The sequence below is a fragment of the Accipiter gentilis genome, chromosome Z (genome assembly GCF_929443795.1).
Source record: "Accipiter gentilis chromosome Z, bAccGen1.1, whole genome shotgun sequence".
Taxonomy (NCBI): domain Eukaryota; kingdom Metazoa; phylum Chordata; class Aves; order Accipitriformes; family Accipitridae; genus Astur; species Astur gentilis.
The window spans coordinates 786,388-803,232 of NC_064919.1; the positions used below are offsets into that span (position 1 = coordinate 786,388).

The 16,845-nt window shown below is 67.1% G+C and overlaps 2 protein-coding genes across 6 annotated transcripts; one reads left to right on the forward strand and one right to left on the reverse strand.

Moving 5' to 3' along the window:
• The first annotated feature begins 1,996 nt into the window (after positions 1 to 1,996).
• On the forward strand, positions 1,997 to 5,594 carry CKM (creatine kinase, M-type). Its single transcript, XM_049795674.1, has 7 exons — positions 1,997 to 2,196; positions 2,723 to 2,877; positions 3,134 to 3,266; positions 3,777 to 3,948; positions 4,309 to 4,432; positions 4,964 to 5,153; positions 5,350 to 5,594. Exons 1-7 carry the CDS (start codon positions 2,004 to 2,006, stop codon positions 5,526 to 5,528), a joined length of 1,146 nt encoding a protein of 381 aa, XP_049651631.1. The 5' UTR covers positions 1,997 to 2,003; the 3' UTR covers positions 5,529 to 5,594.
• Positions 5,595 to 5,899: 305 nt separating this feature from the next.
• On the reverse strand, positions 5,900 to 15,410 carry MARK4 (microtubule affinity regulating kinase 4). 5 transcript variants are annotated; one of them, XM_049795594.1, is made up of 18 exons: positions 15,150 to 15,409; positions 14,039 to 14,263; positions 13,500 to 13,553; positions 13,347 to 13,395; positions 13,181 to 13,246; positions 12,873 to 12,943; positions 12,367 to 12,423; positions 11,642 to 11,878; positions 10,760 to 10,879; positions 10,252 to 10,351; positions 10,048 to 10,157; positions 9,811 to 9,967; positions 9,231 to 9,445; positions 9,014 to 9,117; positions 8,669 to 8,932; positions 8,513 to 8,592; positions 7,466 to 7,510; positions 7,113 to 7,305 (listed from the first exon to the last, which is right to left on the reverse strand). In XM_049795594.1, the coding sequence occupies exons 1-18, from the start codon at positions 15,198 to 15,200 to the stop codon at positions 7,241 to 7,243; spliced, it is 2,070 nt and encodes a 689-aa protein (XP_049651551.1). In that variant the 5' UTR covers positions 15,201 to 15,409; the 3' UTR covers positions 7,113 to 7,240. The 5 variants fall into 5 exon arrangements, with proteins under 5 accessions (XP_049651549.1, XP_049651547.1, XP_049651548.1 ...); XM_049795595.1 differs by having other exon boundaries at positions 14,039 to 14,236; positions 15,150 to 15,408; XM_049795590.1 differs by lacking the exon at positions 8,513 to 8,592 and having other exon boundaries at positions 5,901 to 7,305.
• Positions 15,411 to 16,845: the final 1,435 nt, after the last annotated feature.

The following is a 16,845-nucleotide window of genomic DNA, read 5'->3' on the forward strand; positions in this document are numbered from 1 at the left end:
CCGGGGGGGGGGGGGGGCACAGGGTGGGTGCCCCCCAGCACACTCTGGCTGGGTCCCGACAGTGATTTGGGAGTGGTGGGTGCTGGGTGCCCCCACCCTGGGACAGGGACCCCCTCCACTACTCCTGTCCCCCATCTCTCTGCGGTGGCCCTGCCTGCCTGTGCCCCCCCTCCCAGTTGCTCCCAGTGCTCCCAGTTGCAGCCAGGCCCTGGCCAGGCAACCAGTGGGAGGGTAACCAGAGCTGCAGCGGCTGCAGATCAAGGTCGGCCAAGGCCGTCAACTGCGTGGGCCCCAAGAGTGGGTGCAAGGTGCAGGGTGCTGCCCTGCGCCCCCCGCCCCGGGGTGCAGCATGCAATGTGCAACACACGAGAAGCATGCAACAAGGTGCAACGAGCAGCATGCAACGGGCCACATGCCGCGCGCGACGCGCAGCGTGCGACGTGGAAGCGTGCAACGAGGTGCGATGCGCAGCGTGCCACGCGCAATTTGCAGCGTGCAAGGCGCAGCGTGCAGCACGCAACACGCAGCGTGAAGCGTGCAGCAAGGTGCGACATGCAGCCGGCCGCGCGCAGTGCAACGGGCGGCGTGCCACACGCAATTGGTGGCGTGCAACAGTGCTGCAACCTGCATGCGGTGTGCAACTTGCCGCGTACGGCATGCAAAGCGCAGCGTGTAATGGGGGGGTGGGGGGGGGGTGAGGCAGCGGTGGGGGGTGCAGGGGGTGCGCAGAGGGGGTGCAAGGGGCTCTGGGCACCGTGCGGGGTCGTGCAGAACGGGGGGTGCCCGCTGCACCCTGCAATGCAAAATGGGGGTGCACGGTGCAGGGGGTAAGGGGGTGCCGGTGTACCGGGGGGGTGCCGGCAGCCCAGCGCTCCCCTCTCGGCGGCTGCGGGGGCGGCAGGTGCCGGGCCGGGCGCCCACTGGACACCCGACACCGTGGGGGGCGGCTCCGGGGGGGGACCGGAGGGTCTCCTCGGCCCCCGGGAGGGCTCCGGCAGGGCCCGTTCCCCGCCCGGTTCGGAGCCCCCCCCGATGCCCCCGGAGCCGGGAGGGGCCGGGGGGGGGGGATAAAAGCCGGTGCCGGTCCCTCTCCCCGCCGCCTGCTCCGCCGGTACCGGCCCGACCCGACCCTCTCCGCCCGCGCTGCTCAAGGTAACCCCGGCCCCACCGGCACCCACCGGGACCCCCACCGGGACCCGACCCACGGGGATGGACCCCACCGGGACCCCCACCGGGACCCGACCCACGGGGATGGACCCCACCGGGACCCCCACCGGGGTCCAACCCACGGGGTGGACCCCACCGGGACCCCCACCGGGACCCGACCCACGGGGATGGACCCCACCGGGACCCGACCCACCGGGACGGACCCCACTGGGACCGCTCGGAGAGGGACCGGACCCGCCCCCCCCACGGTGACACTGGGGTCACGCTGGTACCGGACCCTCCGGTACCACCAGAGCTGGGACCGACCGGATCCTGCAGGACAGGGACAGGGACCGGGACCAGGACCGGGACCGGGACCGGAGCGCCCCAGTGCTACCGGGACCGGGACCCCCACCCCGTACCACCGGGACCAGACTGGGCTCCTCCAGTCCCGGAGCGGGTCGGGGTCGGTCCAACCCCCCGCCCCGGTCTGGTCCTCGTGTCTCTCCGGGCTATAAATAGCCCCGGCGCCGGCGCGGCCAAAGATGGCTCGTCCCGGGCTGGCCCCGCCCCCCTCCCTACCCCTCCCCACCACACCCACCGCGGCCCCGCCCACCGGGACACGCCCTCTATAGCCACGCCTCCATGAATACAGCCCCACCACCCGGGGGGGGCGGGGGCTGGTCTCACCCCAGCTCCTAGTCCGTCCCCGCCACGTGCCGTGCTGTCCCCCAACTGGGTTGACCTGGTGGCCGTGCCAGGCCATGCCCCATGTCGTGCCCCACGACATCCCACCCCAGTGCCCACCGCCCCTCACCCACACCCCCCCCCTTTTTCCTCCCCGCAGCCCCCCCACCATGCCGTTCAGCAACACCCACAACAAGTACAAGCTGAAGTTCTCAGCGGAGGAGGAGTTCCCCGACCTCAGCAAGCACAACAACCACATGGCCAAGGTCCTGACCCCCGCTCTCTACCAGCGCCTGCGGGACAAGGAGACCCCCAGCGGCTTCACCCTCGATGACGTCATCCAGACCGGCGTCGACAACCCCGGTGGGTGACAGCATGGGGGTCCGCAGCCCACCCACGGAGTCCTCCAGGCTGGGGTGGCAGAACATGGTGTCGGCTGGGTCACCTCTGAGGGCTTCATCCCCCAGTGCCACACTGGGACCTGGTGTCCTGTGCCATGACTGGTCCCCAGTGCCACATTGGGAGCTGGTGCCCAGTTCCAGAGCCCTGTTGTCCCCAGTGCCACACTGGGAGGAGGTGCCCTGTGCCCAGTGCCTGGTCCCCAGTGACACACTGGGTGCTGGTGCCCCGTCCCTAGTCCCCAGTGCCGAACTGGGTGCCCACTGCCATGCCCAGTGCCAGAGCCCTGTTGTCCCCAGTGCCACACTGGGAGCTGATGTCCAGTGCCTGGTCCCCAGTGCCACACTGGGTGCTGGTGCCCTGTCCCCAGTCCCCAGTGCCATACTGGGTGCTGGTGCCGTGTCTCCAGTGCCATACCCATTCCGGCTGCCCTGTCCCCAGTGCCATGCCAGATGCCCCTGACCACCCCCTCCTTCCCCCTCCCCCGCAGGCCACCCCTTCATCATGACAGTGGGCTGCGTGGCCGGGGATGAGGAGTCCTATGAAGTCTTCAAGGACCTCTTCGACCCAGTGATCCAGGACCGCCACGGTGGCTACAAACCCACCGACAAGCACCGCACCGACCTCAACCACGAGAACCTCAAGGTCCTGCATGCCTGGGGGGGCGGTCTGCGGGGGGGGGGGGGGGGGGGGAAGGGCATCCAGATGCCTGGGTCCCTTCTGGGTCATGGGGATACGGGTCCTAACTGGATGGGGGTGGGATGATGGGGAGGGGGGGTCTTGGGGTGCCTGGACTCCTGAGTCCCTCTTGAGCCGGGGGGGGGAGTCTGGCTGGGGGGGGGGGGGGGGGTGGTGGTCACAGGATCCCAGACACGGGGGTCCCACTGATGTTTTTGGGCAGGGAGGGGACGACCTGGACCCCAAGTACGTGTTGAGCAGCCGGGTGCGCACCGGACGCAGCATCAAGGGCTACTCCCTGCCCCCCCACTGCAGCCGGGGGGAGCGCCGCGCCATCGAGAAGCTGTCCGTCACTGGTGAGGGGCGTGGCCATGTTGGGGTGTGGTCCTGGGGCGTGGCTTGCTGCAGGGGGCGCGGCCTGCCGCAGGGGATGAGGCTTGACTGCTCAGCCCTGGGGGAGGGGGAGCCCTTTAAGTGGGCGGGGACAGCTTGGGGGTGTGGTCTGGGCTAGAGGGGCGTGGCCTGTGGATACGGGGCGTGGCAAGGCCTGGTAGAGCTTGGGTGTGGCTGTTGGATGTGGGCGTGATGTGTACCTGTGGCCACGCCCCCTGTGGGTGTGGGGCTTGGGGGATGGGGCGCGGTGTATAGGTGTGAGCGAGGTGGGCGTGGTTGGACTACGTGGGCGTGGCCTGCGTTTGGGCGTGGCAAAGGGCTGCGGCCATGGCCTGGCACATGTGCCAGGTAGCATGGCGTTGCGGGTGTGGCCGATGGGCGTGACCTGCGGGGTTGGGCGTGGTCTAGTGATGATGGGCGTGGTCCAGGATGATGTGGGCGTGGTCATGTCCTGACCCCACCCCCTCCCGCAGCCCTGAACAGCCTGGAGGGGGAATTCAAGGGCCGGTATTACCCGCTGAAGAACATGACGGAGCAGGAGCAGCAGCAGCTCATCGACGACCATTTCCTCTTCGACAAGCCCGTCTCACCCCTGCTGCTGGCCTCGGGCATGGCCCGTGACTGGCCCGACGCCCGTGGCATCTGGTGGGCCATCCTAGGCGGGGGGGAGGCACCCAGCAAGCAGGGTCCCACCTGGGGGGATGATGGGGACACCTACATCTTGGGGATCGCCCCTGGGAGGGGGGGTAGTGCAAGGGGCACCCAGAGCGTAGGGTCCCACCTGGGGGCACCCAAGTATTGGGGTCCCATCTGGGGGTGTGGGTGTGGGGGGCAGTTAGGGCCACCCAGACACCTGGATCCCACCTGGGGGGGTTGCAGGGGGCACACACACATATTGGGGGGCATGTAGGGGCCACCCAGATGAATCTGGAGGTGCCTGGGTCCCTGGGCCACCACTGAGGGGGGTGTCGTGTGTGTGACACACCCCACCCCCCCACCCCCCAGGCACAATGACAACAAGACCTTCCTGGTGTGGGTGAATGAGGAGGATCACCTCCGCGTCATCTCCATGGAGAAGGGGGGGAACATGAAGGAGGTGTTCAGGCGCTTCTGTGTTGGCCTCAAGAAGGTGGGTCGGACCCCAGTGGGGGGACATCATAGTGGGATGTGGTGGACACTGGGGACATGGGAGGCATTGGGCCCCTGGAGGGCATTGGGGGATGTAGGAGATATGGGGCTGCATGGATGGTCTTGGGGACATGGAGGGTATTGGGGACATGAGGAGCTTGGGGACACATGGCGATACGGGGATCATGGAGAGTCTTGGGGCATTGGGGGGGGACATGGGGGTCTTTGGGAACACATGGGGAAATAGGGGCATGGAGGGTCTTGGGAGCATGGGGAACTTCGGGGACACAGGAGGACATGGGCGTGATGGAAGGTACAGGGAGGGTCTTGGGGACACAGGCACAATGGGGACATTGGGGGGCACAGGAGGACATTAGGGGCATGGTGGGGACATGGCAATGAAGGCACATTTTGGGGACAGGGGCCACTGGGATGTCCCGGGAGGGTGGTGGCTGTAGTGCCCCCCAGGCTAGGGGTCAGGATGGTGGCGAGTGGGGACACAGTCTCACATGCATGCATGTTTCCCCCCCAGATCGAGGAGATCTTCAAGAAGGCAGGCCACCCCTTCATGTGGACAGAACACCTGGGCTACATCCTGACCTGTCCCTCCAACCTGGGGACAGGGCTGCGGGGGGGTGTCCACGTCCGCCTGCCCAAGCTCAGCCAGCACCCCAAGTTTGAGGAGGTCCTCAAGCGTCTCCGCCTCCAGAAGCGTGGCACAGGTGGGCACAGGGTTGGGGGACAGGGAACATGGGGCACGAGCGGGCTGAGGGACACAAAGGTGAAAGAACGCGGGGAGATGACATGGGGGGTGGAATTTGGGGCACAAGTGGGCACAGGGACATGGGGGATATAGGGTGTGGGTGGGCATGGGTGCTGTGGGGTGCCATGGGGTGCTGATGCCCCCATCTCCCCCAGGCGGCGTGGACACGGCAGCCGTGGGCGCCGTCTTCGACATCTCCAACGCCGACCGCCTGGGCTTCTCGGAGGTGGAGCAGGTGCAGATGGTGGTGGATGGGGTGAAACTGCTGGTGGAGATGGAGAAGAAGCTGGAGCAGAACCAAACCATCGATGACATGATCCCCGCCCAAAAATAGGGGACCCCCCACCTTGGGCACCCCCCAGGACCAGCCTCAATAAATGCTGCTGGTCCCTGCTGTGAAGCCAGGCATCCAGACTAGGGTGTTGGGACACACACACACACACACACACACACTGGGGGGGGTCCCCACCCAAGGGAGGGGGATTGCCCCCCAGTCCCGGGCACCCTGGGGTGCTATTGCAGACCCTCCCACCCTACAAGGTACTGATGGGTGCCAACAACAATGGGTTTCCACTTTATTGTGGGGAGGGGGTTGGGATACAGACCGCGGCAGGAATAACTTAAAAATGTGAGGGGGGCTGGGGGGGGGGGGGAGGGCGTGACACCGGAGCCCCAGGGCCCAGGGCCATATTTACAGGCTGTACAGGGGCTGGGGGGGACATGGGGACAGTCCCAGGGGGGTGAGCTCCAGGGACTGTGGGATTCCACCGCAGGTCTGGGGACTCAGGCATGGGGCAGAGCTGGGGAGCCAGGGAGCTGGAGATGACACAGAGCCCCAAATCTGGGAGCTGGGGGACCCTAAGGTCCCAGAAATGATCTCCCCAAGTTCCCCAACCTGATGTCCCCAAAATCCCCAAGATGGTGGACCCCAATGTCCCAGAGCTGGTGGACCCCAAAGTCCTAAAGCTGATGACCCCAAGCTGGTAGTCCCTGGGGTCCTGGAGCTGATGGACCCCAAGGTCTTGGCACCAATGTCCCCAAGGTCCCAGAGCCAGGGGCTGTTGGGGTCCCGGATCCGACAGCCCCACAGACTCTAAGGGGTCCCGGAGCACCCAGGGGGCTGGAGCCAGTGACGCCTGGGGGCGCCCCAGATTCCCAAGCTGCCACAAGCCCCCAGGTGCTGGTGCTGATGTCCCCGAGGGGATGCTGGAGCTGAGGCAGCCCCCAGGGGGGATCCCAAAACTGCCACGTCCCTCGGGAGGGAGGGGTGGGCAGATCCGTTGCAGATCCTCGATGCCAGTCCCAATACAGCCCCTGGGGTGTGTGGGGGTCCTGGTGCTGATGCAGCTCCAGGTGCCAGATCCAGTGCATTGTCGATGGGGGGGGCCCCCAACTCTGCCACATACATGATGGGTCCCAGCTCCACCGGAGCCCCGGGCACCAGATCTGGTACATCCTGGTGGAGGGGGGGGGTCGGGGGGGTCCCAGCACCAATGCAGCCCTGGGTGCTGGATCTGGCGCATCCTTGGGGAGTGTCCCAGCGCCAATACAGCCCCAGGTACCAGATCTGACACACCCTGGGTGGGGTCCAGTGCAGCCCTGGGTGCCAGATCCGGTGCAGCCCCGGGGGGACTGCAGACACTAGGGGGGACCCAGTGCCAATGCAGCCCCTGGTGGGGGGGGTCCCGGTGCGGATGCAGCCCCTGGGTGCCAGATCCAGTGCATACCCCAGGAGGAATGCAGCCCTCAAGGCAGGGGTCCCAGCTCCGGCGGGCCCCTAGAGCTGGAGTTGACCAGCTACGCGTGCCAAGGTGGCACGGAAAGCGCTGGCAGTGCCAGCCAGGCGCCGGAAGAGCACACCATGGAGGCCGAGGCGCTGGAGCCGGCAAACCTCAGCCTCGAAATGGCAGAAGTGCTCGCTGGGGCCCCGGTCATGGGTGCAGGAGAGCAAAAAGGGCTGGGGCTGGCGCGCACGGCAGCCGGCAGAGAGGGTGGCCTGCCGCAGTGCCACCATCACCGCCTCAGCCGGCCGGGCGCTCGTCACCTTCACATGCCAGGGGCATCGGAGCAGCCGGGGTTCGGCTTCCTTTTGATCCCAAGGTAGATGGCAACTGCAGGAGGGAAAAGCGGGCATGGGGTGGGGAGGGGGCTGGGGAGCAGGTATGGGGGCTATGGGGCACTGGGGGAGGTGTGGGTACAGCACGGGCAAGGGGCTGCCCACCCTGAGGAGCACCCATGGGTTGGGAGGCACCCAGGAGTGTCAGTACCCACCTTGTGAGCGCAGGTCCCCCGATTCTCTCAGGTTCGTCTGCGACCCTAGAGTGGGGGACATGACATGTCAGGGGGGGCCAGGGGCTCTGCCCACCATGGTCAGCACCAAGCCCCCGCTCCCTCCCCCCAGTTTAGCACCCATTTTGGGCGGCACCACCCCACTTTCAGGGCCATCGCCACCAGCCCTGTGGGTGATGTGGGGGTACGGTCCCTATTTTGGGGTCACTGTGCCCGCCTCCAAAGCTGTGCCCAATTTGGGGGGGGTGTACAATCCCCAATTTAGAGGACACTACCCACCAAGATCATGCCCCTTGGGAGGGGCACCACCCCAATTTTGGGGAACACATCATACCTCCACAGTCATGCCCATTGTTGGGGGGCACCACCCCGATTTTGGGGAGATCACCCCCCAAAGGTAATGCCAAATTTGGGGGACACCACCCCTAGCTTGGAACACATCATCTCCCACAAGGTGATGCCCATTTAGGGGAGACGGCAGCACCCCCGATTTGGCAGGGGAATGCCTCGCTCCCGGGTCATGCCTGTTTTGAGGGGGGCACTTCCCCCCCTCAAAGCTGTGCCAAATGAGGGGGGCACCATGTCCACATTGGGGGGCACCAGCCCCACCAAGCTCACATCCATTTTAGGGGGGGGCATCACCCCCACACCATGGTGCCCCCAGCCCACGGTGGAGCACAACTGTGCCCCCCCCCCCCCCCACCAACTCCCACCCCGGCGGCAGCAAAGGCTGAGAGGCAGAAAGAGAGAAGGGACAGGAGCAAAGCAAGGTGAGCACCAGTGGCACCAGGACAGGCACTGGGATGGGCACTGGTGGCACCAGGATGGGCACTAGGACAGGTACCAGGAACACTGGGACGGACACTGGGACGGGTACCACGGTGTGCGCCAGCAGCACTGGGACAGGCACCAGGGTGGACACTAGGACAAACACTGGCAGCACCAGGACAGGTGCTGGGGCGAGCGCTGGTGGCACTGGGACAAGCACCAGTGGCACTGCGACAGGTGCCGGTGACACCAGGCACTTACTGATTTTGGCTCCTGGAGGCGTGGGGGTGCCCGAGACGCACCTATTAGAGCTCTGCCGCTTAGAGGGGTCAAGAGTGACCCTGGAAGAGAGAAGAAGGAGTGAGGAAGGCAAGGGCAGCGCCGGCGGGGCGGGCACAACGCCTGCGGCCCCCTCACCTGCGGGTCAGCTTGGAGGTCAGCTTGCTGAAGAGGTTGGAGGTGGCCCGCGAGCGGCTCTGGGGCAGCGGCAAAGCCTCGGGTGCCAGTGTCGGGGAAGCAGGGGGCCCGTTGGGACCCCCAGCCGTTCGCCGATCCCGCACTTGCCCGCCGTGGAAGGTGCTGCGGACGGTGGTGCCCCGCGCCAGGCGGGCCCGCTCTGAGGAGGCGGCGGCGATGCTGTGGCTGGAAGGTGATGCTGGGGGCACCCGGCCGGCGACGGAGCTGCAAGCAGGGGAAGGGGGAAAGGTGTTAGGGTGGGCTGGGGAGGGGGGATAGGACCCCAGGGGTTGCCCACCACCCTACCTGTTATCCTTGCCATTCTGCAGCAGTGAATGACGGTCGGCACCTGGGCGCTCGGTGCAGACGTAGGTGTTCCTGCGCGCCATGACGCTCGAGGGGAGGTTGTTCTGCAAGGCACCAGGCGCCCACCACCATCAGCACCAGGGTGGCCCCCCCACCTTACTCCCCCAGCCCCAGGAGCATCCGCTGCCCCAAGCTACGCCCCCAGCCCGATGCCCACCGTGTTGATGGCGCCGTCCTTGTGCCGGTCGGGGATCTCGGACTTGTTGGGGTTGTTGGCGCTGCTGACCATGGGGCTGGAAGGGGGCATCCCGCGCCCGCTGCCCACCACACTGCAGCTGGCCTTGCGGGTGGGCATGCGCTCCTCCTTCAGCTCCGCATCACCTGTGCTGGTGGGGCTGCGCTTGGGGTGCATGGGCACCGGCGAGGGGCCGCCTGTGGGCAGCGGGGAGTCAGGGAGGGTGTGGGCAGCGGTGGGCCAGCCCTGCCTGCTCCCCGCCAGGGTCCTGCCCCCTGTGCTGTGTGTGTGTGGGGGGTTCTGCGGGACATGGGTGGACCAGCCACCCCATAGGATGTGGGAGAGGGTGCCCACCCTGCCCTGGACCTGGTGGGCACGGGACCAGGTACCCACCCTACCCTGGACCCCGTTGGCAGAGAGCCCACCCTGCCCCGGACCCAGCGGGTATGGGACCAGGCGTCCACCCTGCCCTGCGCCCCACAGGCAGGGAGCCCACCCTACTCTGCATCCCACAAACACGATGTCCACCCCAGGGACAGGCCAGGGGATGCGGGACACTCACAGAAGTCGCTGTGCCGCCGCTGCCGGTGGTAGGTGGTGGCACCGCGCTGGCTCTTGCCGTGCGAGGATGCCTTGCCGGTGCCATTGGCTGTCTCGCTGGGTGCCCGCACCCGGGCCAGGGAGAGGCTGCTGCCCGTACGCGACTCACCTGCCTCCACCTGCGGCCGGCAGCGAGCCGTCACCGGTCCTGCCCGGTGTCCCTGGGCAGGGACAGCGGTGCCACTGCATGTCACCTCACCTCGTTCTTCCTGCCCAGCAGGAGGTAGGTGGCCATAACCTCGTTGTACTTCTGGTTGCTCAGGGACTCCTTGATCTCCTCTCGGGTGTAGCCCATACCCACCATCACCTCTGTGGGGAGTGGGGACAGTGAGGGGGCACTGCCGGTCCCTGGGGTGCGGCAGACCCCCACCCCGGGGTGCCAGGGGGGGCACTGTGCCCTCACCAATGCGCTTGGTGTCCCCAAAGTCCTCCTCAGGCTCTTTGTAGGGCTTCAGCTCGTCACCCTCGTAGCCAATGTTGATCCACTTGTCCTTCATGATTTGCTGTGGGGCACCAGCGGGGTGCCACAGGTGCCACCAGCAGTGACATGGGTGCCACCGGGGGTGACATGAGCACAGGGCAGGCACAGGGCACCCTCCCAGCTGGCTTACCCCCCCTGATGCCACCTCAGGATGCCTGGCCCCAGCCAGCAGCTTGAGCCAGGGCTTGGGTGGCTGCATTCTGCCCATACCCACCCATCCATGGCCACTAACAGCTTGTAGCTAATTAGCCCTGGAGCTAATTAGGCTAATAAAGAGCATCAGGAAGAGGGAGCCACCCTGGGGGAGCCCACAGGGTGGGGAGCAGAGCGGCTGGGGGATGTGCCCCATTGGGGTGGAATGGTGCCCATCTAACCTGTGCTAGCCCCAGCCCTGTGCCCCCTGCACCCCTCCCATAGACCCCCCCCTCACCTCGAGGGTGCAGCGCTTGGCCGGGTTCAGGACCAGGAACCGGCGCAGGATGTTCTCACAATCGGTTGACATGTAAAAGGGCACCCGGTACTTGCCCCGCAGCACCCGCTCCCGCAGCTCCTGGCAGGGGGGGACACACACGGGTCAGGGTGGGGGCACCTATGCCCTGGCATGGGACAGGCACTGTCCCCGCCATGGGCAAGGGGATGGGATGGGCACTGTCCCCATCATGGGCATGAGGACAGGAACAGGACCACTGTTGTCCCACAGGCAGGGGTTTGGGGTGGACACTCTCCCCAGCCGGGCAGGGGGACAGGACAGGGACAGGACAGGCAGTGTCCCCTGCCAGTCACAGGAACAGGACAGGTGGTGCCCTGTGGGAGAAGCTTAGAACACCTGGCATTTGTTTTCAAGAATGAACGTCAGGATTTGTTGTGCTGCATGTTTGCCAAGCCTTTGAAGAACTAGTTTTGCAAGGTCAGGTTGGAGGATGGCCTGGTGTAGGCCTGGGAAGATGTGGCTGAAGACAGTCACCTGTATGTGTACAGAATGTTTTTAACTGTTCTGAGGACTCGCAAACATCCCAGCCCAGCCAGATATGTGCTCCTATATTAGTAGTACGGGCTGTATGCCGTTAGTTCTTTCCAGATCCTTGTTGAAACATATATAAGCTTGACCCTTTAGTGAAATAAACGGAATCTTGTACAGATAGCTTGAGCACTTAATTCAGTCGCCGCACTGCCCTACAGTCAGGGGTTTGGGACGGGCACTGTTCCCCAGCAGGCACAGGGCTGGGACAGGACAGTCACAGTCCCCAGCCAGGGAGGGGACAGGACAGGGCCAGGTGACAGGAGGGGACACTACCCCATCCTTGCTGCCCACCTTCAGGTTGTGGCCGTCGAAGGGCAAGGAGCCGCTGACCAGGGTGTAGAGGATGACGCCCAGGCTCCAGATGTCGACCTCGGGGCCGTCGTACTTCTTGCCCTGGAAGAGCTCGGGAGCCGCGTAGGGGGGGGACCCACAGAAGGTGTCCAGCTTGGAGCCCAGCGTGAACTCGTTACTGAAGCCGAAGTCGGCGATCTTGATGTTGGCATCGGCATCCAGCAGCAGGTTCTCCGCCTGCGGGCACCAGGACGAGCACGGGGACAGCAAGATGGGCACCGTGTCCAGCACGGGGCCACCGGGACAGGCACCGCGTCAGGCATAGGAACGCCAGGACGGGGAGGCTGGGATGGGCACGATGTCGTGCGTGGGGATGGCAGGACAGGCACTGCACCTGGGATAGGGACGCCGGGCCAGGGATGCTGGGATGGGCACCATGTCCAGCATGGGGATGCCAGGACGGGCACCACATCAGGCACGAGGATGGCGGGATGGGGACACTGGGACGGGCACTGTGTCAGGCACAGAGACACCAGGACGAGGACACCGGGACGGGCACCGCATCGGGCACGGGGACACTGAGACAGGCACTGTACCACGCACCCCATGTGGCACAGGGACACGGGGAAGGGCACGGTAAGGGGCAGTGCCGCCACGGGGCACCCCATGGCACCCTGCCGGGTGCCACCCCCAGCAGGGGACACCGCGGGGCAGCTGGGTCCCACCTTGAGGTCCCGGTGGACGATGTTTTTCTGGTGGCAGTAGTGCACGGCCGAGACGATCTGGGGACAGGGCGAGCATCAGCAGGGTGTCACCAGCACCCGCTGTCCCCACTGCCACTAGTGCCGTGTCCCACACCACCCCCCCTACCCCCAGTCTCTTGTCCCACCCCGATCGATGCTGCAGCTGGCGGCCTGGGGGGGATCGATCCTGCCCACGTGTGGCCACCACGTGCCAGCCATCCCCCATAGCAGACCCCCCCGCAATGCTGCAATGTCCCCAGCACCACACCACCACATCCCCCTGCCCTGTGCCAGCCCCCTGCCATGTCTCCAGCCCCATGCCATGTCCCCCACGATGTCCCCAGCCCCACCCTACCACAGCACCACGTCCCCCCACCCCACCCCAGGCCCCTACCATGTCCCCAGTGCCATGCCAGCCCCCCTGCCGCTGTCCCCAGCCCCTCCCAACACCTCCTGGTGCCGCCCCCCCCCTCCCCGGTGCCCCCCACCTGTCTGAACTTGGCCCGCGCCTCCTTCTCCTTCATCCTCCCGTGGGACACGAGGTAGTCGAACACTTCGCCTGCAGGGACATCCATGGGTTCCTGCGCCCCCCCACCCCAGGCACGGCACCCCCAGCCCAACTCCCCCCCACCTCCGCCTAGGTGGGTGCTGTGCCCCCCACTAGACCCCCAGGTGCACCCACTAGCCCCAGCCCAGCACCCTGGCATGCACCCAGGTAGGGCATGGCCCCTGGGGGGGTGCAGCACCCACAGGGGGGGTCAGGGTGTGCGGGGAGGGGGTAGGGGGGGGGTCTCACCAGCGCTGGCGTACTCCATCACCAGGTACAGCGTCTTCTCTGTCTCAATGACCTCAAAGAGTTTTACTGCGGGGGGTGGGGGGGGTGGGGTCAGCACAGGCACCCATCAGGGGTGCCCCCTGCACCCCACGGGTGCCCCCCCGTCCCTAGTGGGGGGCCCACTCACCAATGTTGGGGTGATTCAGCCCCTTCATGATGCGAACTTCCCGGAAGAGCTACATGGAGGGGGGGCAGAAACATTAGTGGACGGGCTGGGACACCCCACCCACTGTGCCCAGGGGTTGCCCCCCACCCTGTGCCCCCGCCAGGTGCCCCCCACCTTCTGGAGACTGGTGGGGTTCAGCTGCGTCTTGTCGATGATTTTTATGGCCACCTGGGAAGGAACCAGGGGGTGAGGGGGAGCACATGGTGGGGGCACCACTGCCAGTTACCCCCCTCACTGTGGGCACCCGTCTGCCCCCAGCATTGCAATTCTCCTCCCGGTTGCCCCGCTAGGGTTCCCCAGCTCCCCCCAGGGCCCCCCAACCTCCCTGGGGGCACCCACCCACCCCAGGACCCCCATTTCTCCCCCCAGTCACCCCTTCAGGACGCCCCAACTCCTCCCAGCTGTCCCCAGGTCCCCTCCAAATCCTCCACCTTCCCCCTGGGGCCTCCCCATCTCCTTCCAATCGCCCCCCCGGACCCCCCCCCAACTCCCCCAGGCCCCCCATCCCCCTCGAGTTGCCCACCAGAACCCACCAGCTCCCTCCAATTGCCCCCTGGGACACCTGTTTCTCCCACCAGGACCCCCATTTCTCCCCCCAGCTACCCCCCAACTCCCTCCCATCACCCCCAAGGACCCCTCCACGCCACCCCCACCTCACGGCCAGTGAGGATGTGCCGGGCCAGCTTGACCTTGGCGAAGTTGCCCTTGCCGATGGTGCGCAGCAGGCGGTAGTTGCCGATATGGGGCTGCTCCTCGGGGCAGGAGGCGATGGAGTTGCGGCAGCGGGCGCCCAGCGAGCGGCTGGACCAGGCGGAACCCTTCTCCGAGCGGCTGCCCCCCAGGCCCGTCAGCTGGGGAGCCAGGGGACACACGCGCAGCTGAGACCCCCCCCAAATCATCACACGAGTGACCAGTATCGCTAAGACCTCCCCAGCTCATCACAAGAGTGCCTGGTGCCACTGAGACACCCGCTCCTCATCACAAGCCACTCATCGCAGGAGTGGCTTGTGCAGCTCAGAGGCCCCCAGCCCATCGTGTGGGGGCCTGATGCTGCTGAGACCCCCCCCCCCCCCCCCCAGCTCATCATGTGAGTGCCTGGTATCACCAAGACATTCCCCCCTCACCCCCAGCTCATCACATGGGGGATGGTGCCGATGAGATCCCCCTCAGCTCATCACAGAGGTGCCCCCTCCCCAGCACCCAAAGGCCCCCGGGGTGGGGACGCTGCCCCAGCCAGTGGGGTGGGGACGGATCCGGCCTGACCAGCTCCAGAGCCGCGTCCTGGCCTCACCCGTGGGTGCCCAGACGCCCGGGTCCCCCCAAAAGCGACCAGGGGCCTCCACCAGCCCCGGTGCGTGTCCCCCATTCCTGGCCAGGGGGTCACCGGTATCCCCCCAGTTACACCAGCACCCTCCCACCCCCTCACCCCCCATTCCCACTTACTGGTGACCCCAGTACCTGCCCGGTGCTCCCCGGCACAAACCGACACCCCCCCTTTTCTCGCTACAACCGGGCTCCTCCCTGTGCCCCCCCCCTCCCCGCCGTTATAAATCCACCACCACCCCCTCCCCGTGGCCCCCTGGTACAAAACGACCCCCCCCGGTTCCCCCCTCCGGTACAAACCGCCACCCCCCCCAAATATCCCCGGTACAAACCGACCCCCTCCGTTATCCTTTGTACAAACCAGCCCCCCCCCCCCCGCCTCCCCCGGTACCAGCCGACCCCGCCCGGTGCCCCCCCCGCCCCGGTACAACCCCCGCTCACCGTGTCCGCGTTCCGCTCGTTCCCCGCCGCCAGGGCGGAGCGCGAAGACATCTTGACCCACGGGGCCGGGGCTCGGGGCCAGGGCCGGGGACACGGGGAAGGGGGGGGTGGGGGGGGTAGGATCGGGGCCGGCGGGGGCTCGGGCAGGCCCGGGCCGGGCCGGGGGCACCGGGCGCGGCCGCTACCAGCGGCTCATGGCCTGGCCGGGGTGCATGAAGGCGGAACCGGGGCCGGGCCGGGCCGGGCCCGGTGGAAGGGGGAGGGGGGAGGGGGGGGGGGGGAGCCCTAGGGGCGGGCGGTGGCGGAGGCGGCCATGGGCCGGGCCTGGCCGGAACCGGAACCGGAAACGGGACCTGGGTTGGGCTGGGCGGGACTTCGCAGCGATTGTGACCACGCCCCTTAAAGGCGCCAAGCACCTGAGGCGGGGCGGGGGAGGGGGGTGTGCGGGGCGGAGGGGGGCGTCGGGGGTAGGGGGGGGGTATTTGGGACCGTGGGAGGTATTCAGGGTGGGGTGTCGGGGGCATGGGGGGGGAGGGTCGCGCAGCGGTGGGGGATATCGGGGGAGCAGGGGAGGTTTAGGGTGGAGGCTGTCATGGGGTGCGGGGGAGGGGGGGATATGTGGGGGTACCGGGCGTTTAGGGGCACGGAGGTGCGGAACTGGGCCCGTGGGGCCGACCCCCGGCTGGGGACACGCGTGGGACGCGGCGGGGGCACGGGGAGGACACTGCCTCTCCCTTGGCCTTTAAGAGGAGCGTCAGGGCGGGGCCGGTCCCGCCTCCCGCCGGGGTGTTGACCAATCACGAGCCGTCGGGCGCGGCCGCCGCTCCTTTCCATTGGCTGCGCAGGGGCATGGAGACAGCCCGCCCGGCCCCCCGGCGGGGGGGCGGGGCCCGCGCCAGCGTGCCTTTTCGATTGGCTGCTGTGCTGGCCAATTGGCGGCGGCCGGAGGGGCTGGGGGAGAGAGGCGGGACGTTAACCCCTGAGTGCCCGGCGGAGGTGTCACGTGGAGGGGCTGGACGTCACGTGGGCTGGCGGGGACACGGGGGGACGCGGACACGCGTGGGCGCGGGGCGGTTGGGACGGGGCGTCACGTGGGGCCAGGCCCAGCGCTGGGCCGGCGTCCCCGTGTGCCACCTGGGGCCGGGGTGGGGGGCACTGGGTCTCGCTGGGTCCCCTGTGCCACTGGGGTCCCGTCCCCGTGACGCGTGGGGTCCCCAGTGACACTGAGTCCTGTCCCTGTCCCATGCCCATGTCCCTCTGTGCCACTGGGGTCCCGTCCCTGTGACGTGTGGGGTCCCCTGTGTCACTGGGTCCTGTCCTTGTGCCATGAGGGGGTTCACTGTGCCATTGGAGGCTTGTCCCCATGTCACATCAGTGCCCCCCTGTGCTGTTGGGGTCCCGTTTCTGTCCAATGCAGCGTCCCATCCCTCTGCCTTCCCCGTGTCCCCCTGTGCCATTGGAGTCCTGTCCATGCTGGGGTCCCCCTGTGCCACTGGGTCGCATCCCCATGATGTGTGGGGTCGCCTGTGCCACTGGGGTCCTGTCCCCATGCCATGCCGGGGTCCCCCTGTGCCACTGGGGTCCCATTCCCGTGACATGCAGGGTCCCCTGTGTCACTTGGTCCCATCCCTGTGACATGCGGGGTCCTCCAGTCCCATCAGGGTCCTGCCCTGTGCCATGCCCATGTCCCCCTGTG

Coding starts and splice junctions, on each gene's coding strand:
- CKM (XM_049795674.1), top strand. CDS start 2,004: ATGCCGTTCAGCAACACCCACAACAAGTACAAGCTGAAGTTCTCAGCG. Junction 2,878..3,133: donor TCAACCACGAGAACCTCAAG/GTCCTGCATGCC, acceptor GTTTTTGGGCAG/GGAGGGGACGACCTGGACCC. Junction 3,267..3,776: donor CGAGAAGCTGTCCGTCACTG/GTGAGGGGCGTG, acceptor CCCCTCCCGCAG/CCCTGAACAGCCTGGAGGGG.
- MARK4 (XM_049795590.1), bottom strand. CDS start 15,200: ATGTCTTCGCGCTCCGCCCTGGCGGCGGGGAACGAGCGGAACGCGGAC. Junction 13,247..13,346: donor GCTGAATCACCCCAACATTG/GTGAGTGGGCCC, acceptor CACCCCCCGCAG/TAAAACTCTTTGAGGTCATT. Junction 10,352..10,759: donor CCAAGCGCTGCACCCTCGAG/GTGAGGGGGGGG, acceptor GGTGCCCCACAG/CAAATCATGAAGGACAAGTG.